This window comes from Stenella coeruleoalba (genome assembly GCF_951394435.1).
Source record: "Stenella coeruleoalba genome assembly, chromosome: 19".
Classification (NCBI taxonomy): Eukaryota; Metazoa; Chordata; class Mammalia; order Artiodactyla; family Delphinidae; genus Stenella; species Stenella coeruleoalba.
The window spans coordinates 20,896,360-20,922,041 of NC_137165.1; the positions used below are offsets into that span (position 1 = coordinate 20,896,360).

General features: G+C 48.9%; 1 protein-coding gene across 4 annotated transcripts in view; it reads right to left on the bottom strand.

Annotated features, from left to right (window-relative positions):
• Window positions 1-140: 140 nt before the first annotated feature.
• The window catches only part of RFFL (ring finger and FYVE like domain containing E3 ubiquitin protein ligase), a 70,769-nt gene continuing 45,227 nt past the window's right edge, over window positions 141-25,682 (bottom strand). For 3 of the 4 annotated variants that reach the window (XM_079904542.1, XM_079904544.1, XM_079904545.1), the window contains exons 2-7: window positions 21,176-21,363; window positions 13,819-14,208; window positions 10,092-10,175; window positions 8,904-9,114; window positions 7,667-7,690; window positions 141-5,045 (exon numbers count right to left, since the gene is read on the bottom strand). In XM_079904542.1, coding sequence (XP_079760668.1) covers window positions 4,864-5,045; window positions 7,667-7,690; window positions 8,904-9,114; window positions 10,092-10,175; window positions 13,819-14,208; window positions 21,176-21,363 — 1,079 coding nt within the window. In that variant the 3' untranslated portion in view covers window positions 141-4,863. The remainder of the gene's footprint in view (window positions 5,046-7,666; window positions 7,691-8,903; window positions 9,115-10,091; window positions 10,176-13,818; window positions 14,209-21,175; window positions 21,364-25,682) is intronic. The other variant, XM_079904543.1, reaches the window with a different exon arrangement.

The window sequence follows — 25,682 nt, forward strand, 5'->3', positions numbered from 1 at the left end:
TTTGTCTTTGTGCTCTCCTATTACAGTGTGTGGGCCCCTGTGTGAAGGGAGGGAACCATGATCAGGTAGGAAGGAAAGGGAGGTTGTTTGGGCTACTCCTCGGGGGGATAAAGGGCTCCAGGAGGATCTGCCTCCCCCAAATCTGGAAACAAGTGGAGCGGCTGGGCCCGTGAGCCATGGCCGCTGAGCCTGCGCGTCCAGAGCCTGTGCTCGGCAACGGGAGAGGCCACGACAGTGAGAGGCCCGCGTACCGCAAAAACAAAAAAAAGACTGCTCTTTAAAGACCCACCTGAGGACAAATCTACACAGCCTGCTTAGAAAGAATGGCTCCTGCACCGCCTGAGGCTGATTTATTTGAATAAAAGGGAAACAATTTAGCATGGACGAGTGCCGTTCAATAGAACTTGTTATGGCATTGGAAGCACCCTGTAAATCTCCATTGGCCAACATGAATCAGCCATATTCTGAGCATGTGAAATGTGCTAACAAAACTGAGGAAGGGAACTTTTCATTTTCGTTCAAGTAGTCAACGTGAGGCTAGTGCTAGTGACCACCACCTTGGGCAGTGCAGGTGTAGACAGACATAGTTTGAATCAAGCCCTGAAACTTAATAGCCCTAACCCTCCAGGAATGGGGACAGGAACTGCACCTAAATCACAGGGTTGCTGTGAAGAGTAAGTGACCTCAGGAGGCCTTAGGTAAAGCACTTAGCACAGAGCCTGGCACGTAGTGATCTAGAGTTGGGAAGATCAGCACTGGTGTGCATGTCCAGACCCTGCCCAGGAGACTGGGGCCTGGCCTCTGACTTCAGAACCCTGTCAGACCACCTCCACAGCCTCGCACCTGTGCGGTACAGCCCACTCTGGTCTGAGTGCAGGCTCATCATGTCACCATCTGGTTTTAAACTGACTTCCAACTAGTTCTGCTGACTTCTGAGGGTCCATTCTGTTTTTTCTTATCAACAGATTGGCAGGCTTGTTTGTCCAGCCCTTGTGAGTGAGGTTAATGTGACTCAGTCTCTGGAGCATACCCGAGCATGAGTCTGAGTCTGGGCCACCACCTTGCCCCGGCCCTCCTCCAGTGTGCTCAGCTGAGGTCACACTCTGCTGGGAGGCCAACTCCAACCTGATTGACCGGGATTTCCAGCTGCTGCTGAAAATGTGTTGGGAGGAAGGGCAGGAGGGGGTGGTGCCCTGACTCTAGGCCAGGACGTTTGGTGTTTCTGAATAGGCACCATTCAGTCTGGCTTCACTGTTGAGAAGATGACACTTTATTCTATCCTCTGTGGAAACAAAAGCTGCTCCTCTGAGCACTGACCTACATAAATTTTCATCCCGTCTCCAGCCTCCTCAGGCCAAGCAACTGGACAGAGCAGCAGAACAGGGCTCTCGCCTCAGGATTTTGCCAACGGACACAGACACTGCCCTTTTGCCTGGCTGGTCTCTCACTCAGGGTGTGCCGCACAGCAGAGTGGGGAGTCTCAGTCATGAGCTCAGCCCCTCAGCCCCTCCCTGCCTCGCTGGGTGTGTTGTCTTCGGTTCACTGTACAAGGTGTTTATTTCCTTCCAGTCTTTCCGACACAATTTTTCTTTGCTGCTGAGGTTAGATGTGATTTTGTATCCATGTATTTCCACAGACCGTAAACAACATCATCTTAGACCTCCCCAGCAGAGTGCTGGAGGCCTGCCCTCCTCTGAGCCTTTGTTTACTTGCTGCTGGTTGGCAGCAGACAAGAGGTCATCCAGGGTGCTGAACAGGTCAGCTGCCCAGAACAATGAGGACAAAGTGCTATGGCTCAGCCTCGAGGCTTTATGCCCTTTTGGCAAGATTTCTTCTTTCCTCAGTCACAGGGCAGATCTGCACTAATCCAGCTCTCCCAAAGGCGGCCTACTCAGGGGTCCCCTCCCCTGGACACCTGGTCAGGCAGGCGTACAGACCTGCACAGACAGGGCACTCTGCCCTCGATGCTGGGCCAACCTCTGAGCCACACTCCAGCCACCACAGCTGTATCCACAAGCTACTGTCCATCTCCCAGGGTCACCTGAAGACTTAACTAGGCACCCTGGCTGTCCTTAGATTCCTTTCTACCCACATCTTTAAGGTCTGCCTCTACCAAATCAGTGTCCCATGCCTGAACTCACTTGCGTTTTCCTATTTGGACTTAGGATTGGTCCTTTTTCCTACCCAGGTCCCATCCTCTTCTAGGCTCTTCCATGACCAAGGCCACATGGCCCAAGCATCTCCAAAAATAATGCAGTCTCTCAAGAGCATGCCTGTGTGCCTGGGATTAGCCTGTGGTTTGTCAGCTCATGTCAGTCTTAACTGTCAGACCTCTGGTATCCTCACACCAGATCAGACAGGCATCTATACTGAAACTTTATTACAAAGTTATAAAGCAGAGCTCTGTAACAAAAAATACACATTTGGGTTTGCTCTTAACACCCAAGTAAGTCTGAGAAAATCTTAACATAAGCCACTTGAAATAACACATTCACATCCAAAAGATTTCAACAAATTTATACATTTTATATTGAGCACTAATTCCTGTACAGCTTATTCTTACTAGTTTGGATCCAGCTATTCCAATGTATTATGAACCAGTCAGCTGTCCATGTCTTTTAAAACAAGTCTCAACTGAAACCTCAGAACAGTCACAGCAAAAGCCATGGAATAATGGAAGAATTAGATGTTTCCATGATAATTAAGACCAAGGACCTATGAGGAGCAGGAGAGAATATTCAAGGATAAAAGTCAAGTTTTCTACCTAGATTAGATAATAACTGAAATGGGATCTTAGAATTCCCAACTTTTACTTGGTGTAGGAATAAAGAAGATACAAAAAAAGTGGGGGGAGGTGTTTGCCACCTTTTTTTCGTAAATGGAAACCACCAAAAGAGGTTAGAAGACTTCAAGGCAAGTTCTTTCTCCAAAATGAGTAAATGACATCAGTTCTAATTCTTACTGAGGTTACAGACCAACCATCAGGATATTATTAACTCATGTCTAAGAGGGAAGTTGGGAGGTAGGGAGAGGTAAGGCCTCAGCAGAGAAAGCAAGTTTTAAGTAGGGAGACAGCCAGCTTCTGCCCTGAAGTTATTGCTAGGTTGTAACTGAGCTGCATACATGTAGACCTGTTTCACAGTGGAATTGAGGAGTAGCTGAATCCTTTGTTAAACTGGTAGGCACTGTAAACTGTAGTATTTACTGTCCAGCAGAAAGATGAAAGACGATGTCTTTATAGGGAAATTTCTTGACTCCCCCAGTTCCTAGAAAGGCTGTAGCTCAGAATCAAATCACCCAGTATAATGTCAAGGTAAGTGGTCCAGTGTTCAGCTGACAACCACTTTAAAATTATTTCACTCCCCCAAAAGAGATTAGTGGTTGACAGAAAGCATTAAACATGTCTGTACCAATAAACAGGTCCTCTTAGAGGTTTCCCACTGCTTTCAAAGTCATGACTGGTTCTTCCAGTCTGAGATCTTGGCTGCATGGGGTGGGGGTGGGGGGACTGCCAAGGCCTTCGGGTGTTCAAGGGTTTGCATAGCTCGCCCAGTAGTGACGGCAGCACACACCACTCTTCTGATAGTACACAGTACGTACGTTTGTGCTTGGTTAAGCTTCTCCGGCAAACTTAAGCTCTTCCAGTGGTGAAAAGACACTAAGAGGGCTCGAGAACATCACCTGTTCGTTGCACGGCCCTTCCTAAAGGGCCTAGAGAATGCTTCTTCCTGACCTGCCCCTAAATCAGCAGGTTGAGAAAGGAAATGGGAGTAGGGAGTCCCCACCAACCTGGGGAACTAAGACTTCCAGCTGTCTGCTCAAGGGCTGAATCCAGCCTCGTTCAGTACCTTCTGATACCTCTTAGGTGCTCTGTCTTACATGCTCAGTCTCTGGGAGCTTCATGAGAAGTCTAGCTAGAGAAGCGTGAGGCTCTCTCTCTCTGTTCCTTCAGTGAGACCATGTTTAAAACCTCCATGGGAAAGAGGGATCTCACGCTCAGGGGAAAGTGGTTTAAGGCTGGCTGCTGGACAAGGCAAAGCCAAGCAGAAAGCCATTGCTTCCACCCAATGCTTTCCCTTTTCTCATAAACTAAAATTAAGGATGGCACAAAGTCAGGCCCCAAGAGAAGCAGCAGAGATGATCCACGCACCATCTCGCGCACAGAGACTGGAATTTCCCAGCAGTTTGAAAGCCAGATGCTTTGTTGACTGCCAAGGTCAGGTCAAGAGACTGATAGCTTCCAATCCCAGCACTTAAGGAAGCAACTCTTAATGACTTCAAATTTTTTCCATAGCATTTGTGTTTCATTTCTCGCCAGAAATGAGTTTACTGGGCCAAATTCTGTCCTAAGGAGGATCACTATTGGTCTGGGAAGCTAACATCTTTTTGGTCTGAAGAAACACATGGATTTTAGGTAATGTAGCAAGAGACTTTAGCAAAGGTCGGTTAAAGCACAGAAAGCCAGAGGGACCAGAAATGAATCCAGATGTGCTGGGGAAGAAGAGAGCCATTTCCACCAGGACTTCCGATGGGTGGAACAGAGACACGCAGTTCAGGGGGATGGGTGGGCTACAGGAGGAAGGGTGAAACTGTTTAGGTTCTCAGAGGAAGGGAGGAAGATACGGTCCAAATTCCAGAAAGTCCTCTCTTCATTAGTTACCATCATCACCCCAAGATCGCTGAAACAGGGACTTGCCTGTGCGATCTGTGCATGCCCAGAGGTGACACAGCATCTTGCTTGCCCTGGTCTTGGGAACACTGCAGATTTTCTTGTTAGGCTGCCCCCCTGCAAGCTGGCCAACTGTGGGCCCAGACACCTCGAGCTATGTCCCTGTAAGGCACTGAAGAAGCTGGTACAAGCCCTCAGGATCGGAAGACGTGCACGGCTCGGATCACGTACTGCCGGCAGATGGGACACTCGTTCATGCGCTTGCCACACTTGGTACAGGTGACCATGTGGCCGCACTCCAGCAGAACACAGTCGATGGGCGAGTCCATGCAGATCCGACACAGGTTCTCCTCCAGGCTGGATGGCACTGCTCCCCCTGGACACACACAGCAGAAAGGGGGTATAGAGGAAAGTAAGAAGACTGTCTAAGTGTACGGGGTTGGGGGACAGGGGGAGAACAGGCACACTGGGAAAAGCCCCCCCAAATCCACATACTTCACTCAAACTGAACTCCAAGAAAACTTTTCCCCAGTAGTTAATTTCACTTCTTTGTTTAATCTGCACCTCTATAGGTCAGGCTATAGATTTGAAGAGTCAAGTACTTGTAGACCAAAGACGTCCCCAGAACATGAGAACTAAATAAGGCAAAGTCCTCAAAGCTTAAAAGAAATAATTTTCAGACAACTGAGGCTGTAATACAGCCAGTGAGTGGCACTTAGGGACTTAATACTCTGAGGCAGAACATGATGAAAAGATAAAACTGGTTCAGAAAAGTTTAGATATAAATGGAGCTGTAATGAATGGCTCACTAAGGATCATGAGGCTTATATGTAAACATATCCCCAATTTAATAAAGCCAAGGATCACAGGAGCCCCTGGGCCATGCCACAGACGACCCCCAGGCTTCCTCTGAGGAGATGTCGTGGTGCAAGAACCCGGCAGAGATTATGGATCCCTCTTCTCTGCTCCCCACACACAGCTTTATTCATACTCTCATGACTGCTCATCACACTGCATGAGAATTTTTCAGTTTGCCTATTTGTCTCCCTACTACACTATGGGCCCCTAAATTCAACAAATGCAATCAATTTCTATAATAATGTACGAAGCATCTGCTATGTGCTCTGAGGTCTGATTTTCATCTTTGAACCCCTGCAACCAGTCACATGGTAGGTGCTCTCTAAATGTCTGACAAATGAACATCTCCCAAGGGAATGATAACAGCCCACATTTATTGCAAGCTTACAGGTGCTAGCAGGGTCCTAAATGCTTTGCATGTTTTAACTCATTGGATCCTCACAAAAACTATGAAGCAGGTACTCTTGTTACTCATTTTATAGATGAGGCAACTGAGACCAAAGGGTTAAGTGGCTTGCCCAAGGGTTCAAATCCAGGCAGGCGGACTTCTGGGCAAGGGGCCTGAGGGCAGGGACTGCCAATAGAGTATTAACTGCTCAGTGCACAGTTCTCGACAAGGCTAACTGGCTTGTGCAAGTGGTAAGATACAGTGGGCATGACCAGCATCCTAGGTTAGCTGCAGGAACAGAAAAACCTTCACTTCCCCAAAGCCAACCATCCCCAGCATGTTTTAAATGGTAGCCTGAACCAGGTAGCTATAAACAGGCAACTGGCCCCATACCAGCCACCTCTACGGTTCCACAGGGAATTCTCTCACACTCCATTGCCTCTGCACTTTCTTTTCCTGTTCCCTGGACTATTCAAAAAGTCAAGAAGCACTTGAGGAAGGCTGGCTGTTAAGAGGTAGTGAAATCTATTTACCCCTTTGAGGAGCTGTTGGCCCTAACAGGGAAGGTTTGGAAACAACTGAACTATATAAATACCTAAGATCAGCTGGAGTAATTTATAGAATTTCATTACTGATTATTTCTATCAGGATTAACAAATTCATCAACTCAGTTGCCAGCATTCTTCCAAGGAATCAGAAAAAGAAAGACACCAAGTGGATTGGCCAGATCTTGGTATCAGATGAGGGAGTCAGTTTAGAACTCCAAATGATTTGGGGGAGTTCAACTCTTGAGAATTTATCAGCCAGAAGACTGTGCCCCATTCTGAACTGTATGATTGTGAGCTCTTCCCCAAGAAAGGATGTTCTCAGAGTAGTGCAGGGACCTGCAAAGCACTTTAAAACTTTTTCAGAAGACTCTCCAAATTTGTTATTTAGTAAAACAGCCATGTAGCCTTTAGGCTTTCAAAAAGGTCTAGCATGTTTTAGAATGATTTGGATCTGCAGTCAAGATTCCTGCAGTGTGTTCTGGAGGTGCCCAAAGGCCCAGTGGTGGTCTTTAACACATGGGTGAGTTTGTGGCAGCTGAGCGCCGATCTATCCCCAGAGCAGTTCTAACCACTACCCAGCCCTGTACAAACAAGGCTGTCAGGTCACCACCCTTTTTTTTTTTTTTTTTTTTTTGGCCACACCGCGAGGCATGTGGGATCTTCGTTCCCGACCCGGGATCGAACCTGCACCCCCTGCAGTGGAAGCTCAGAGTCCTAACCACTGGACCACCAGGGAAGTTCCCACCACTCTTTCTTTTTAGTTGGTACCAGAAGCTGAGAAACATCCCAAGTGATTTCCCTGAAGGTGTACACAGAAACCCTTCCCACTCAGACCAAAATGGAGTGAAAACTATAGGGGAGGGAGTGCCTTAGCCCCAGGAGTGTGGGAAATGCACCGGATGTGCCACATGCCACCACTTGCTTTGCTGAATATTTTACAAATGCTGGCTTCTGAGCTCTGACAACCCAGAGGCATGCAGATCAGGCTGCCCCTAGGTGTCCTGCCACTCTTGTCCCTTCACGGGGACAGGGATGAGAATTTCCAGAGATGCTGAAAAGCCTTGGTTCCCAGTGAATTCCCCCACACCCTCTCTGGACGCTGACATGAATTCTTAGACTGATAACAGGAATCACGGCTGAAGGAGGGGAAGGACAGAAGAGCTAAGAGCCTAAGCCTGTTCCCAAACAGGAACAACTACATACCGTTTTGGTCTTCAGCACCACATGCTGGAAAGGAAAGAGAAAGAAGGCGTCTGAATATGTGACGGCACGAGGAAAGTCTCCAGCCACCCTGCCTTCACTTCCGAACTCTGACTGCTCACCTGCTGGGAACCAGGCCGGCCAAGAGCCCAGACAGAACACCCGCCCTCCTCACTCCCCCTACATGCGGAGGACTCACACACAGCTCCTGCCGGGGTGTCTGGTCTAGTCTTAGAAAGAGAGATTCCACTGCTTTGCCATGAACAAAACTGCCAAGCAGGAAGGATACTGCATAAGCACAGTGTCCTTTTCTGATGCTTCTGAAGCCAGCACTAAGTCAAGAAAGGAGGAACAGTCTGATCCAGTCAGCCAGGGAGTCGGGATGCAGCCCCCCGGCGGAGCCATCTCCTAGTCCCAGGTCCTCGCCACTCTAGGGAGGTTCTGGGGACGATCCCAAAGGGGAGAGTCTGTGATCAGGTGACCAGTCAGATGTCCCCTAACTCTGACGAATCTGAGCTTCTGGGAGAGGAGAGCCCCAAATCCGACTTCAACCACTGTTAGCAGGCAAGGAGTCAAAACGACCTGCAGGACCAAATCAGCGGGGGAGGGGTTGTTGGGGGGCAGGGGGCGGGGGTAGGTTCTGGGCGAAGTCACTTCAGGAAATGCAGAGTTCCACACGGCTCAACTCCTCTCTCTTCTGCAGGACTTCTCTGCCTTTACTGTTCCATTATTCATCCACCATGAATCAGCAGCAGGGACATAAAGTTTCTTTTTTTTTTTTTTCCAAACTCATCTGAGCACAGACCTTGATATTTTACTGGGCATCGCTGAAAATGATACCATGCTTTGGGAAATGAACAGCCCAAGTGCAGGCAGGACACAGTGTTCTTGCACCGTGTGTGCAAAGAAGGAGTACTGGTAAAGGCAGTAGTCAGTATGGCAGGGGTGACGTGTGTGGGGAAAGGCCACGGACTTGGGCCAGGAAATCCTCAGTTCAAATCTGGGCTCTACAATAAAAGGAAGACACTAATAACGCCTATTTCACAGGCTGCCCTGAGGAGTAAATACCCAATCCCAGCCCTCAACTCCAAAGGACAGCTATTATTAGAGGCTGCAGATGTGTAAGGTGACTCCTTCCTGGGCTAAAAGCAGGGAAATTTAGTCAGGTCGATGTCGACTCTCAAGAGAGACAGCAAACACTCTGGAACTCCGTGCAGCTGTCACCCAGGCGGCCCCTCACCCAGGTGCTGTAGCCCCTTCTGATCCTTGTACAGCCGCGTCACCCTCTCCATCAGCTCCCACTTCTCACAGCAGCCCTTGTAGTTGACGAAGTTGCGAGCCAGGATCTCTTTGAGCTGCCGCACGGTTAGACCTTCAATGTCCTCCAGGTCGGTCAGGTCAGACAGAGAGGCCCTCCGGCCTGGGACGAAGCTGTCCTCTGAGTCAACAGACTGCAAAGGCAAAGATGAGATCGGTGGGCTCAGCTCCCCCAACCCAGGCTCTCCCTCCCAGGACCCCAGAGCACTCATCACCCCGTGCTTTTGGTGACTGGCCTCAAGAGGAGTAGGAACAGGAGTAGTAGCTGGCGCGGCGCCCTGCATCGCAAGAGAGACCGCGGTGTCTTCCCAACCCGAGCCCTGTGCTCAGGCGCAGCCGGCCCGACCCGCCCAGCAGCATGACCCAGTAGAAGGAGCTGCAGTCTGAGGCAGGTGGCCCTGGCTTTGAATCTGATTCCTCCGCTGATTAGTACTGAATAGTATCAGGCAAGTGGCTCACCTCTCGGAGCCCAACTGCCCCTCCATGAAGAAGAGGCAGCAGACCTGCCCCACAGGGCTGCTGTGATGACTAAACGCAGCAGCAGAAACTACTGAGAATGGTGTTGGTCCTTCTCCCCCGGAGACAGTTCTGCTTTCCCACGAAGGAGCCCACCTCCTGGTCAAGCATCCTCTCTATGCACCCGTGACAATAGCTCCACGGCCCCGATGGCTGTGCCCCCCTGTGCACTGGGCCCGCCACGGCTGAGGCCTGAACTCCCTCCCATCTTTCCTCCTGACTATCTGACTTCCTTCCCCTAACAATGGCTACTGTGTGCTAGAAGCAGAAGAAAAGAACAAGATTTGCACAGCGGCACCGGGAGCCTGCCCTCTGGCAGCTCTTAGAAAGTCAAGAGACTGGAAACTAATGGGCCATGTGGCTCCCCAGTCTCCACTGTGACTCACAACTCCACACGAACACACTGACAGCCACAAAGGTTAATCTGGAATGCTAACACTAAACTCCACCCCTGAAAACAGAATTTCAGAAGGACTATCATCACACACTGATTCTCCTCTCTCCACTTTGAGTCTGCCAAGAGGTTCCTAATAACATCCTAAGAACGCCAGTGAAAGAGCAAAGGCAAAGGCACAGACCCAAGCAGGGGCCCCACCTGCGTCTCATCCTCAGCACGTGCTCTGGCTGTGCTCTCCAGGTAGACGGGTTCCTCTTGGTCCTGAGACACATGGCCATTGGCCTGTGGGAAGAAAAAGGTGCCATCACATCCACAGAGATGTCCCAGGGATAGCATGGGCCTCTTGCCAGCTCACACCATATCCAAAACGCATTCCCATCTCCCCCGGAAATCTGGAGTCTCGCATAACAGCACTACAAAAGCCTGCTCTTTAACACTGACTTTGTCAGGCAGGGAAGCAATAGAAATAAATTTCAACTCTAGAACAAGATGCATTAATTCTGCCCACCACCAGGACGGCATTAACCGCCATTCACCGTCAATTTAGTCTGTTTGAACACTCCGAGTGAAAGGAAGATAACACGTCCACTCCTGTGAGGGACCGCTGTCAAGTTTTTTCCTGATACTGACCCCAAACTACCCTCCCGACAACTTCTGCCCACCGTCCCTGGTTCTGCCCCCAGACCAATGCCAACTATTTTCTTCCCAGCTGTTCATATCACAGCTTCCCTTCCTCCACACAAAATCTCCCCCACTTCCTCATCTGGCCTGGATGAGACAAAGTTTCCAGACCCTCACCACCCTACCCCTCTCTTCTGGCTAGTTGCTGCTCTCACATTCTAGAAATATGCTCCAACCAGCAGGGCACACTATTACTGAGAGCTGTCTTGAAACCTGGTCAAAAATTATTATTAGCCTGAGACTATTTAAGACAAACGCCTGTGCTTAAGAAGTTTCATTCTGCTTAGAATTCTAACTTCTCAAAAGGTTCCTCCTAGATACTCCTTCAGGTTTTGCCACAGAGTAGTCAGAACTGTGAGCCTCCTAATCCCATCACCACTGAAGCCACAAATCCCTTAACTAGATCCTCTTCACCCACTGCTCCCAACAGGCAAAGGGCCTGGTGTGAGCCCAGAGCAAAGAGGTGTCTGAGCTCACAGGCCTTTTCCACTGGTCTCAGTAAAAGAAACCAGTCACTCACTGCCTCTAGCCGCTCATCTCAGATTAGGATGCATAATACGGAGCTAATTAATAACAGGCAAGCGGACTTCCCTGGTGGCGCAGTGGTTGAGAGTCTGCCTGCCGATGCAGGGGACATGGGTTCGTGCCCCGGTCCGGGAAGATCCCACATGCCGCAGAGCGGCTGGGCCCGTGAGCCATGGCCACTGGGCCTGCACGTCCGGAGCCTGTGCTCCACAACGGGAGAGGCCACAACAGTGAGAGGCCCGCATACTGCAAAAAAAAAAAAAAAAAAAAAAAAAAAAAAAGAACAGGCAAGCAACTACAGTGGCAATGAAGAGTAGAAATAACCATCACCACCAAAAATGCCGAGGGACGATACAACCCCACATATAGTACACATGTACGGAGATGCATCCAAAACAACGTCTAGTTTTCTCTTAGATTTACGTCGGTGTAGTACACTGGCCTCCTGGTGTCACCTTGGAGTTACAAAAAGTCTTTCAGAGCCTAACCTCATCCTAAGTAGCTTCTTGTATGTCCTTTCTTTTCCAGGAAAGAGAAACTAGATCTCATGCTGCAAAGTATGCTCCTGTCTTTTCAGTTTGCCCACTGGCTAAACCAAAATCTACAATGAATATGTGTGCACAGTTGTGCTTATTCCACACACTTTCTTCACCAGCAACTACTGCCAGGACATTAAAGGTACAGGAAAGGGCCCTGGTAGGGTGAATGGTATAAGCAGATTTGCATCCTGGGTGCAGTTCGCTGTAGAATCGTTGGGCAGCCACGCACAAGTTACTTTGCTTCCCCTGTTTTTCTGGCTGACAAAATGCAGACCTCACCAGAACAGGGGATGTGAGCTGACCTGAAGGCCCTCTGAAAACATCAGAGAAGTACCCAATGAGATCCGGTACACAGTGTCTCCTGTGGGTGCAGTCTGGAAACTTCTGATTAATGAAAGGAAGCTTAAAACCGACTCCTTTCATTGGAAAAGCCACCTGAAGGTTCTTGAGGGAAAAAAAAAATCCCTCAAGGCACTCTCCTGGCTCCCCATAAACACAGCGAAAACACTTAGTCAAGCAAAGGGAGGAAGTCAAAGCAGGAGCCCAAACCTGTCCAGCAGACAGAGCCAGAGCTGAGGGAAGAGTTAAACTCCAGAGCGCACTGGGGAGAAAGCAGGCTCAAGCCAACAAGGGAGCTGCTGAGTTTCCTGAAGGTAAAGCATGCTATCACAGTGGCCTTTATGCCTCAGTGCTCGTCAGAGCTGAATCAGGGGGCCCCATCCTGGCAAAGGAAGTGATCATAAACAAGAGGTAGCAGCCATCCACATCCTGTGTGGGAACTGACAACACTGGCACGTGCCTGCTCTAGGCGGCTCAAAGCCCTTTAGGCGTGAGATCACGCTAGTCTGTCCTCCCAACATCCTGGCAAGAGCAAAAGTGGTCTGGATTACTAACCCCATTTCATTGTTATAGGCTCAAACCTCACCCAAACTGACCCAAGAGTCAGTGACAAACTGGATGTGGAAAACGGATTTCTTAGGTCCTAATCCTCCCACTATTGCCCAAGCCATGTAAGTAAAAGGCTCACTAAGGCACCTACGTATGTCTACGGGACGCCATCATGCCTTACACAACGGTGAGGTCCACCTGCATCACTCTAATCCAATAGTTGGTTTCTGCATCTACCTTCCCCCTTAGAGGGGCTTTCTCAGCACAGAAGCAATGTGTTACTCATTTCTGTACTTTTCATGCCTGGTTCATGTTTCAGTCGATGTGCTGCTCTGAGCTTACCATTCCCAGGCCCCACTAGGATGCTGGTAAGGCTGCTTACTGTTCAACAGCCCACCAACCACTGCCCCAGCCAGACAGAGGCTGGCAAGAGAAGCAGCGCCCTTGTCCTAGTCACAGTGTTTCCCCACTCTCCCTTCCCTCTACATGTTCCTTTTCTTCCTTTGTGCCTTGTGACGGTCACTGAGGAACGGAGTTCCCCATCCGGCCAAGGAAGACCACAACAAAGGTGAGTAAGTAGGAGGGCAATTTGAACAGAACTAAACACAAAGAATACCAGTGAGTTTTCTCAAAATATTTCTGGAAAAATGAATTTTTAAAAACTCTCTAACTGGGATATGTATATATTAAAAACAAACAAAAGGCCTTCCCTGGTGGCACAGTGGTTGAGAGTCCACCTGCCAGTGCAGGGCACACAGGTTCGAGCCCTGGTCCAGGAGGATCCCACATGCCATGGAGCAGCTGGGCCCGTGAGCCATGGCCACTAAGCCTGCACTCTCTAGAGCCCGCAAGCCACAGTTGCTGAGCCCACACGCCACAACTACTGAGGCCCACGTGCCTGGAGCCTGTGCTCCGTGACGGGAGAGGCCACTGCAGTGAGAGGCCCGCGCACTGCGGTGAAGAGTAAGTAGCCCCCGCTCGCCTCAACTAGGGAAAGCCCGCACGCAGCAACGAAGACCCAACGCAGCCAAAAAAAAAAATGAATAAATAAAATAAAATAAAAAATTAAAACAAACAAACAAAAAACACAAACACCCAGTATCGTGCATCAATATCCCTGAAAAAAGCCAAAACGTGAGTTGGATGTCCAGAAAACATCATCCCTCATCAGTAAGCAGAAAGGCATCACATAATCCGGACACTTAACCTTGCCCCACTCCCACTGTACAGGCGGGAGAGGAAAACGAGCCCTCCAACTGGCAGAGATGGTGTGGCTGCAAATGGGCCCGTACCTGCTGCCGGTCCCGAGCCTGGGCTGGGGGTGAAGAAGGGAGGCCGGGTGAGGTAGGAGGTATCGTGCTGGTGTGAGGCTGGGTCAGGAAGGCCTGCTGCTCGGGGGAGTCTGGGGACAGGCTGGGGGCATGAGTCCTGCCCTCCTGGGAGATTACAGGCTGCTGGCCAAGCACCAAGAACACCAGCTCCTCTTTCTCCCGGCACATGTCGGTAGAGATGTCATGGAGGCTGAGATAGTCCCTCAGGTCCTTCACCTTCATCTTCATGAGCTCCTCCCGCTGAAAGGCTGTGGCTCGGAAACGCTGGCAGAGAAGGCAGAGGCGGGGCCCGCTCCCCACTTGGCTCGAACAGGCCACACAGAAATTCTTCTTACAGTCCAAGCAGGTCTGCTGCTTAGAGCAAGAGGCAGAGGAAACCACGTCAGACAGTGAGAACAAGACAGTGCGATGGGAGCTGGGCGAGACTCCCCCATCACTCTTACTTTTACTGAGCTCCTCCTCTCCCTGCGCGTGCAGGCTACCTTGCAGATTTCAGGGTAAGAGCCACTTGGAGGTGGCGCAGCCCCTGTAGGCATCATGTATTCACATACAGGACACTACGTGGAGTGTTCCGTCGGAGGCTTACTTTATTCATTTTACTGGTAGAGAAATGGAGGCTATTAATTAAGACTACCAGCTTCAGGATAAAAAAACCCCGCATTTTCATTGTCTCCCTCCTCCATTTCTTGTGGCGTCACCTTGGGGGTCTAACTCAGCCTCTCTGGGCCTCAGTTTCCTCATCTGTAAAGCAAGGCGATAACAGCAACTGCCTCATATGATTGTTGTAAAGTTAAGAGATAATGCATTTAGTATATCTGACACATGAGTCTTCAATAAGTTCAGTGTTTTAATTATTCTTGCTAGGAAATACAAGCCAATGATAAGAGTCAAGATTCAAATCCTGAACTATGATTCTTTCTACTTTATTGCTGAGATAAGAAAGCAAATGCATAAAGGTTATGGTGGTGACTGTTGTTACTATTAATGTTATTCATTAAATCATTGAGGGGCCACTATGTGCTAGAGCTAGATTTGGCTTGTCATTTAATTCTCAAAGCAACCCCGCAAAGTAGGTATCCGCGTACTTCCCTGTTTTACAGACCAAGCATCTGAGGCCTAGAGAGATTAAATCCCATCCTAAAGGGCAGGCAGTAAAGAGTAGAGCTGGGATTCTCACTCGAGGTCTGAGTTTGGTGCCCACAGTCATGCTCACATTGCCTAACTCAGCCCCAGGCGAGCCTACAGCTGGGCTGAGTCAAGGGCCTGGCTCTCCATCTCCCAACTGCCAACCCCGTGCCCCGTCTGCAGAGGCTGAGGCCCAGGCCCACCCCCACCCCAGGAAGGCCCACTCAGAGTGCTGGGAACTCAGTGGTGCCTGAGAGCCTACCCAGGACAAATATTTAGTCAGCTCCAGGAGGCCCTCTGGACGTGATTAGGGAGCTCTCATCTGTGAAAGTACAGGGTGTCTCAGATGGGCGACGAGAGCGCCTGGAAGGCAAGCTGGTACCGCCTGGCAGCAGCTCCTCCCAGGACAACAGACAACTCACAACTCATGACAACTCGCAGACAACACAACTCATGAAGGCTTGCTCAGCTCACAGGAAGCAAATCCTCGGCCTCTCGCCCCGCAGGCTGACCGAGCACGGTGACATCTGACTGAGGCCTGTTCCAGCCACCAGCAGGCCACATGCCACCAGACGGGTAATCCCTGGGCCCACGGGGCTGGTCCCGGAGGGCGCCCTCACTCATCCTTTAGAGAAATTAAAAACTTTTCATCCTGTGGTGACTTAAGTATTAACCTAAAGATTTCCGCTCCCTCTTTTCTAAGTATAGAAAGTTATTCAAGCTAACAAGAATGCCCAGGAGACTGAGATTCCCAGAGTCGAAATCACAGATACTCTTGTGTGGCACTGAAGTAAAAGTCTGCATAGCTGACGTCGTTATAGTTCGTTTTCTCTAAGTGTCATTCGTGCAGTAAAGGAAAACAAGCATAATGCTTCCATCGTTTTGACTAGTGATACTTAGAAGCTGGGGAAGGACACATATCAAGCTCCCTTATTCTCTACACAGTTATAACCAGACAATAAAATGTTCAGCGACTGACTGGAAAGGACGCATGGCTGCACTCGCTTCATAAGGGTTCTGGGACCAGTAGCCACTCAGGTAGAAACTGAATGTTTTTGGGTATTGGGGGTTCAGTCATATCTAAAGCTTTTCTGTTGGGCAATGAGATGTGCTTAGGATGACAGAGTGAAATGACGAGGCTTCCGTGTAGTAAAGCTGTAGGTCCTGACGTGGAACATTATTTAAGTCAATGCAGTTTGATAAGACCTAGCTTGACACAATTAAAAAGCCCCAAGTTGCTCAATCAGCCAGATCTAAACACCTCTCTTCTTCAAAGGTGTGCAGCGTATTGGATGCAAGATCAGAATGCAAAGGCAGCAACCAACCCAGCTTCTCCGTAACCCACAGCTCGCCAGGGATTCTCAAGTCCCGGCATTGGCATCTGAAACACACCCTAGGGGAAAGAGTAAGATAGCGCTCTCTTGAGGCTAAAACCTCAGTTTGCAGAGGCAGAAGAGAACAAAGGAGAAGGGAAAAGCAGCTGTCAACAAACGTGGGCAGAACAAGCAAGGGAAATACATATGTATAAATTCTAGCAAATGGTGCAAACTGACTCATGAGGTCGCATGAAAGATGACCTAGGGGAGCCGACGAGCCTGCACAAATGCCAGGAACACAGGCAAACACCAGCATTGGGAGGCTGGCAGGGGCACCTGCCTTTGCCAATCCACCCTTCCTTGTTCTACCCTCTCCCCAGCCTCGTTCCCTGGCACAGGGCGGGCCCACTTTCTCAGCCCACCAGCCCCTCCTCCTAGCCATCCTGCCCATAAGCATCCCCTCCTGCAGCCCACCGGGAGGAAAGGGGCAGCCCGAGGCATGACACACTAGGATTAAGTCCTAGCTGGTCACGTCCCAGCTAAGGGAACTTGTGCAAAACAGATAACCTCCCAGAGCGTCAGATTCTCACCTGTAAAGTCGGAAGCTCAGCCTACCTCCAAGGACTACTCAAGTACTACATGAGCTAAGGCACAGCAAACCTCAGCGTGCGGCGGGCGCGCAACGCACTTAAAGGTAACACCGTCACCTCCTTTTCCCTTTCCCCCGTGCCTCATCTCCGACGCGGGCCAGTACCTAGGAGCCACCCCCTTTCTACTCTGAGATTTGAGTTTCTCTTCTACGTTCCCAAGTACAACCTCCCTGCCAGACCACCTCCCCAGCCTCCTGCTCAACCTGGTCAGCTCAAGAGGCTGGGCGCCAAACTCCCTCCAAAATAGGCAGGGCTGCTGCTAGACCATATGTAGGTGTTACCAATACAGATGGGATATGAGGCTTGTGGCAAATCCCAGCCTGCCATTTCTCTCTGAGACTGGAAACTCTGGGAAGGCAGGGCTCCATCTTTCTTACTACGTCCTCTCTACGAAGTCCTTAGTGCTCTCTGGACTTTGTACCCAATGAGCAGTCAGAAAATACTGACCTCGATGAAGAAAGGAAAAAGAGACAGTAGGATCCATGTAATCACGTCAATTCAAACACTTCTAGAAAAGACATTTTAAAAGCTTGCAGCTGTTAAATGCCAAACCCTTAAGATAAGATGCTGATCCACTTAAGCATGAAATTACAAGTGCAAAGTTCTCATAGGAGAAAACATCCTTAATATTCACAAAATTAATCCATCCCTTTGTGGCAAGAAAACATTGTACCAATAACCATCTTTTACCTTCCAGACTGGAACTTTCTTTCCCCCCACAAAAGTTCTTCTTGCTACAGAAGCTTTCTTTTTGTCTCCTTGTGTGGCTGCGTATTTGCCCCCATCTTCCTGTCAGACTACAAGCTCCCTACTAAGGAGGGCTGACATTCTTCATCTCTGCCTGCCTAGCCCACGCAATATCTGACACACAGTAGATACTGAATAATATATTTTCCACTGAACCACTGAATAAAAAAAAAAAAATCCTTATTTTAATCACTGTCAGGCTCCTAGGCACCCAGACCGATTCTCTGCCTTCTTTAGTTTGACCTCCTCCTCCGTTTCATCTGTCTTCAACAGCTGTGTGCCCTTGTATCTTAGTAGCTAAAGTACCTGTTGTATCTGAGTCTCAAATTTTTCATCTGTAAAATGGGTTAACAACCACTTCTTCACAAGGTCTGGCACAAAGAGCTGCTCACTAAATGGAAGCTACCTCGATCAATCTCGGCCTCCACCCTACACCAGGCTCTGGGAACTTCCCGCCAGGTGTGCAAGAGCTTCCTAAGTGCTACTCCTATGGCTCCATCGAATTACCCTCCTCACGAAGCCACGTCTGCTCCCTGAAATGGGATCAATCAGGTTGCTGCTTTGTTCAAACTCCTTCTGATGCTTCCTTGTTGTCTGGTGGCGATAGACTCCTTACCATGGCAGTCATGGCCCTTTACCACCTGATCCCAACCCTGCTGCCCTAACTTCCCTGGCCAAACAGGCACTCTGGCCAAACAGGCCACTCACAGTTCCCAAGTCCACCTTGAACTTGCTCCACATCTGGTGCTTTTACCTCAGCCACTGCTTTGCAAATCAACAAACTTTCCTTCATCCGGCTAGAATTATCAATTTACCAACAATGCCTGATGCCCTAGTACTTAACTTACGCAACTGACTATTATTAGTTCTTTGTAAATGTGGGCCTCCTCGACCAGACAGTAAGCTCCCTAAGGGAAAGACCTATGTCTTAGTATTCTCTCCACAAAACTGTAAGCTCCAGCTACTAGCATGCTGCTGGGACAGAATCGGCCCTCAGTGAAAATCTTCAGCATGGAAATGTCAGCCATAAAGTGATGAAAATAGAAATTCTCTGGTCTACTTCCTCTTTTTCAAACTGCTCTCAACTCAGCAGTCATTCGTTCATTCATTCATTTATTTCTAAAATTTTATTGCCTACCTACCACGTGTCAGTCACTGTTCTAGATACTGGGGAAAAGTTGTGAACAAAATTGACAAAATCCCTTATCCTATGTACCATCTGAGAAGACAGGCAATCCACAAACACATGTATGTTGGGTGGTGATAACCACTATAAGGAAAATAAAGCATCTTCCCACCCTGACCCAACCATCATTCTCCTTTCTCTGGGGGCGGTTTCTTTGTTCATTCACGTTCTCTCTTCAGGCTGAGCAATGTTAAGAACTCGCTAGATCCCCTGGTTCTCTCAAGTTTCCAATGTGCTCGACATGCTTATCCTGAGCCTGGATCACCACCATCGTCCTCTCTGTGCTTTCTCTCCATTTCCACTCCAGAGGATAACTGACTTTAAAAAAAAAGGGGGGAGGGTGGTTTCAAACAAACCTATTGCAAATTCATGCTGCTTCCTTTATTTGTTTATTTCTTAATTAATTTTGGGGGGGGGGGCGCTCCACACGGCTTGCGGGATCTTAGTTCCCTGACCAGGGATTGAACCCACAGCCTCGGCAGTGAAAGTGACACCTGGACCGCCAGGGAATTCCCCATGCTGCCTCATTTAAACGAGGGTTTTCCCTATTCCTTTCTTGCCAATTACTCTGCCACTTCAGCTGGTTGTTCCTAGCATTTCTCACAATGTAACAATGAAAACAGCACGAGCTTTGACATCCAACAGACTATTGATGCACTTGAGGAGTCCCTGAAACTACTACCTTAGATAAAGGGAACAATTTCTTCATCTGTAAAATGGAAACAAATGATAGTAATACACACATCATAGGCTGCTGTAAGGTTTCAGTGAGACAACGCATCTGAAATGCCAGGCTCAGTGCCAGGCACATGACCAGGACCCGACAGCCCTCCTTCCATCTCATCTCAGACCCTAACTCCACCCCACCGTCTCCACCACCGACAGCACTGAGGCCACGTGGCCCCGAGTTCCTCCTACTCACCACTTCAGTCTCCATCATGGACTGAACCTTTCAGCCTACGTATAAAAGGAGAGGCACCCCTGCCCACCGAGCCACAGTCCCCTGGCCTGCAGGAGCCTCTCTGGTTGAGTTCTCAGTGACTGGGGTAGCCAAGCAAACCACAACAAAGCTTGGCTACGTGCCCACCTTCCCCGCACTGCACTGAGGTGTAGGCAAAATACAACCTACAAGGCAAAATGCCAATTCTCCATCGTCTTACAGTTACAAAGGGGTGGCTGGTCAACACTTTGAGCTGCAGAAATTCTGACATGCTGACTGTCTTCTGGGAGAAAGCTTGAGAGTCAAAGACCTATGTTTGAATCCTGGCTCTGCCATTTAATAACCAGGTGATCTTGGGGCGCTACTTAAGTAGAGGGGAAAGAATGAGTATTTTAATGTCTCCAATGCTGTCAGGAACTTGACAGTTTCCTTTTTACCTGTTAAACTTTAAGCCTTAGTTTCTCATATGTAAAGTGGGAGTGTAGGGACCCTAAAACCTACATCATAGAGTTACTGTGAGGATTAAATGAAACAAAAACTCTTTTGCTTAAAATAGTCCCTGGCATACAGAAGGTGGTTTAGAAAGTATTTTTTCCTCTCAAATTTCTCATTATCATCATTTAAACGTCACATTCTAGGCTGCAAACCTCTCATTCTGCAGAAGAAGACAGATGCAGCAGTTCTCTGGGTCAGGGCTCACCTTCGGCCCCAGGCGTGCTTACCACAGACAGAGGGATGGCCCTCACCCGTACACCATGGCCCAGCCAGTGATTTTACCTCCTGCTCACTAATCTGGAAAACACGGCTACCATGCATTTCAAATGAAATGGCAACAGTAAATAAGCTCCAGTCTTCATCTTGTTAGGGTCCTGACGTACCTGAGATGTCCTTGACACTGTTTTCAATAAAAAGAACAAGTTCACCTGCAGCCAGGCTTTTTATGACGGCAGCTAATGAAGGAAATAACAGCAAGTGCCTGCTGCACCCCAAGCATCGCACCGGGCACCCTTCGCAGCTTAGCGCATTTTATTCCCACAACATTGCGAGATGTTGACTTGGGTACAATTATTATATCCCTACTTCATAGACGGAGAAGATGAATCTCAAGACAGGTTAAGTCATACAGCTAGGAAGTTGCCTAGCTGCTATCAGAATTCAGATCTAGCTGGCTCCAAATCTACGCCAAGATGTGTTGTTTTTGCTTGGTTAGTTTTAATACCTTTGTGAAAGGACAGGTCTGGGTTGCCAGCTTTGCACAGGCAAAGGCCAGGGGCAGGCACCATGGAAGGGTCAGCTGACTTGCCTGAAGGCCTGAGGCTACAGCGACCGAGCAGGCCGAGAGGTCGACACTCACCTTCCTGGTCATGCTTGCGAAGTGGGCCCCGCAGGCCTTGCAGTTTGGTTCCGAGCCCGTGGGGGAAGGGAAGGAGCTGTACCCAGGGTTGGAATAGGCCTGCGTCCTGGCTCCCTGGGGTGGTGGGGCCTCCTCAGGCTGTCCATCCAGGCAGAACCAGTTGCAGCAGGTTGCCCACATGATAAAATCTGGCACGAGGGAGAAGGGGGTAAAGGTCAGAGTTAAGACACAGCTTGACGGCGTCCCCATTCCTGAGGGCACAGGTGAGCAGTGACATCAGTCCACACCTCCCATCACAGTCAAGGTGAGGATGGGCTTTCGGGGGCCACCGGACTTCCTACTGCCTCCTGCACCACACCCGCTGCCGTTACAGGAAAGGTGCGCACAGACGCCTGATCTGCAGGACAGGCCGGCAAAGGCAGCAGAGCTGGCACGCTACCTTTGAAAGGTTGCTGATGCCTGTTCGGGTTTAATCTGAGAGCTTTACTTCAAATAAAATCTTTTGTCTGGGGCTTCCCTGGTGGCACAGTGGTTGAGAGTCCGCCTGCCGATACAGGGATCACGGGTTCGTGCCCCGATCCGGGAGGATCCCGCATGCCGCAGAGTGGCTGGGCCTGTGAGCCATGGCCGCTGAGCCTGTGCGTCCCGAGCCTGTGCTCCGCAGCGGGAGAGGCCACAACAATGAGAGGCCCATGTACCACACAATAAATAAATAAATAAATATATATATATATAAAAAAAAAAATCTTTTGTCTTAGCAATTACAAGTGGCCTAACAGCCATTTTATTCAGGAACATGACCTTGCCCCTAGAGCTCAGACAGATAGAGCTCTATCATACACACGTGTACAGTTCCACACTCACATTGACCATGGGGCAGAAGGATCATTACTTCCTTTATTTAGATGAGGCGACCCAGGCTCAAAGGAATCAAGGTCACACAACTAATATATACAGAACGGAGATTCCGAAAACCCAGCTCTTCTGACTCTAAACCTAACATTCTCTTCCCTATACTACGTTGCCCCCTGGTTTCCCCTCCCACCAGCCAGCAGAACTTACGTACAGCTCTTACATTTGTACGTCCGACCCTACATCAACGTCTACCACGGCACCTGTAATAGTTATGCTTTTTTTCTACCACTAAACCATACATTCCTTGAGGGCAGGGACCACTTCTTATTCGTGTCTGTTCTGTACTCAGCAGTGTCGTGCACACAGCAGATGCTCCACAAATGTTTGCTTCCTTGCTGAATCAGTGCCTCTGCGGGCTTATTAAGAAGTTTTGGGTTATTACTTCCATTTTACATATCAAATACAGGAATTAGGGGCTGGGGGGTTGATGATTTTTTGAGATCACAGAACAAAGAGGATCCAATCTCTCAAATGTCAGAATAAACTAAACATTGCAAGGGGGTCCACTAAAATGCCAAGCGCTGCTTTAATAAAGTAAAATGTGCTTTTCTCAGTAGACCAAGGTAGTCAGGATGGAAACTGTAAGCCTGAATTCTGCTTACAGAGATAACGAATGAAACATGTCATGTTTTAACAATCAGTTCACACAAAAGAATCGTACTTTCTGCTCTGCCTTCTGACTCACTGAATGTGCCTTTGTTAGATAAGAGTTCAAAGACGTAGTAAGCTGGAAGGAACTAAGACACCAACGGGTTCCACCTTGGTTATTTTTTAGAGGAAAAGAAAGAGGCCCAGCAGGAGGAAGGAACTTCCTGGTTCACCCAGCTATAACCTTTGGCCTCGTGATTACTCCAGGGCCTTTCCGGCTTCCCAACACCGCCTCCAATAATACATGCATTCACTTTTGCAGGCATGTCCGATTAATACCTGTCTCACCCGGTGGCCTATGACCCCCATGAGAGCAGGGACCATGACAGTCATACAGTGCCCAGCAGATGGGTGGCTCAACAAGTACTACTGAATGAATGAATCACATACAATATTTAAAGATTAACTAACCACACATTCGTTCCATTTCCTTCACATCAAAAACATTTCTCTCTGACTCACTATGACTTGTCTGAAGATTCTCAATTCCCAGAAAACAGGGACTTAATCTGCCTTACGAATTCACAAGGAATAATGAAGCCCAGAGCAGTAAAATAACTGAGTTATTTGTTGGCAAGAGACTGCAGGCAACAGCAGAGTAGTAGCCCTCTGAAAGAGGAAGACTGTAACTCTTTAAATCACCTGTTGATGGAAGCATCTGAAACAGTGTGTAATAATACAAAGATCAGAGGATCTGGAATCTGAAGACCTGGGCTGTTACCTACCTCTAACAAGTCATAGCCTTTCTGTACTTCATTTTTCTCATCTGAGATTCTCCAGGCTGTAGAGCACTAAATAAACCTTAGTTGTTGCTACTAGCATTATAACAATGCTTTCACGGCAATTTCTCTGAGACAGCACAGGTAAAAAGTAAACCTAAAGATTTCACAACTACCATTTGGCTTCCTGGGCTTGTCCCAAACATGGACAGATAGATCTTTGACAGAATCAGCAGGATGCATCAATTAACTGAATGAGGTCAGGGGAAGGGGAACAGCAGAGCAGCCTTGAGACAAAGCTGTGGGTGGTTCACTAACCTGTCAAATCCTCCACTCATTCATGCATGCAGCCCTTAGAGGAGCCAATGCCTTGCTGTGTCTCCAGTGCTAGGTGAGTATGGTCGATTACCTAAGTTCATGGTCTAGTAGGGGAACTAGAAATGTAAAACCAAAAATTGAAATTTCAGGGTGATCAGTGCTTTAACGGAGGTTTGTGCAGTGTAAGGGGGGTTACAAAGATGGGAACAATGATCAGCTCCTCAGGGATGGAGGAGTGACCAGGGAAGACATATCCTATTGAGACAGGCTGGGACCCTGGGACCCTTTGCGGCAATGCTTCACCCAGACAAACGTCTCCTGGAGCAACAAAATACAAATAAACTATAAGGTACTAAAAATAACTACGTGCATGCACTGGGGCAAATTATGGACAACAAGATACAAAAAGACCAAAAACCCAACTGCCACTTCTAAAGAGCCAGGAGCAAAGGCAGGGAGCAAAAGCAGGGCACTGTGCATGCCCCCTGCACACACCACCGCCAGAGGGGTGGGCAGAACACCCCAGCCAGCCCTCAAGTCCGACCCCTGGACCTGCTCCTATCCTCAACCCATATAAGGAAACAGCTCGCACCCCTGCTCAGCAAGCGAGTGAGCAAAGGAACCTGCCGCTTGTTCTCGCTCCCCCTGCTGCAGCAGGGGCCCCAGGAAAGCCTTGCCTGAATTTCTCATCTGGCCTCTTATCAATTTCTATTGATAAAGGAGGCCGAGAACCCTGGTCAGTAACACTATTACGGACCAGAAAGTTAAGAGCAAAAAGACTTTTCAAGAAACAACCAAGAACTGCACCAGGGCATTAAAGAAACTACAAAATGCTTGGTTGGGTCAAAGGTAAGGGTAGGGGTGGCTGAGAGCACAGCAAGTAAACAAGCAGCCATTTAAAAGAAAAACCTTGTATTCCATGGTAAGGAGTCTGGACTTCATCCTATAGGTAGTGGGACACAATGAACGGTTCAGGCAACCAGGTTTTGCGATCTTATTTGCATTTTAGCGTGGCCACTTACAGCAGTAAGCGGTGTGGAGGACGAATCTGAGAGGGGCAGGTTGGAAGAAAGATATGAGGATATGGGCAAAAGAGAAAGAGACAGCTAGATCTGTGACAAATTTAGCAGGATGTGGCAATGAACAGAAGAGGTGGGGGGAGGGGAGAGAAGACGCTGGCTCTCTGAGTTACACAACAGGAGAGAGAGTGGAATGGTTGACTGGGATAAAGCCCTCGGGAAGAGCATGTGTCTGTGTGTGAAATGGGGAGCGGGGGCAGGTTAAGATTGAGTTGAGTTTTGTACCTGACTTGTGGGATCTGCTGGTGTATGTACAGCACCGTGTCGGCTGAAGATAAAGGTTTGTGGATCCTCGCCTACTGGAAAGTATGTACAGTCAGAGAGGGCCAGAAGGCTGGGTAGACAGTCCGGGTCAGAAGAGAAGCCAGCCTGGGAGAGCCCTCAGGAACGTGTGATCCGAAGAGCAAGCAGAGGAGAACCAACCAGCACAGAGGAAGGAACGAAGCATGCTCAGAGGTGGGAGAACAGGAACAGTGTCTTGAATTTCAAAAAGAAATTTTCAACGTTGTTTAATGACCCAGAGAGGAGAACACGCACAAGAATGAGATGGACCCAGTTTTAGCAAACTGTGAGTGTGCTCCATGCCCGAGCAGTTTAGGAAGAGACAAGCTGACCGGTAACCACAGGTTGGGAAGTGAATGAGAAGTGAGGACTTGCCAGACTTTAAGGATAAATCATTCCTTCTAGAAACTTTTGACGGCGAAGGGAAGAGAGAAGGCAGCAGAGGTCATGAGATAAGAGAAATGTAGACGTATTCATAGACCACAGAGGAAAGCCCCCAAGACTAAGAGCTGAAAGAAGAAGGGAAGCTGGCAATGAATGATGGGA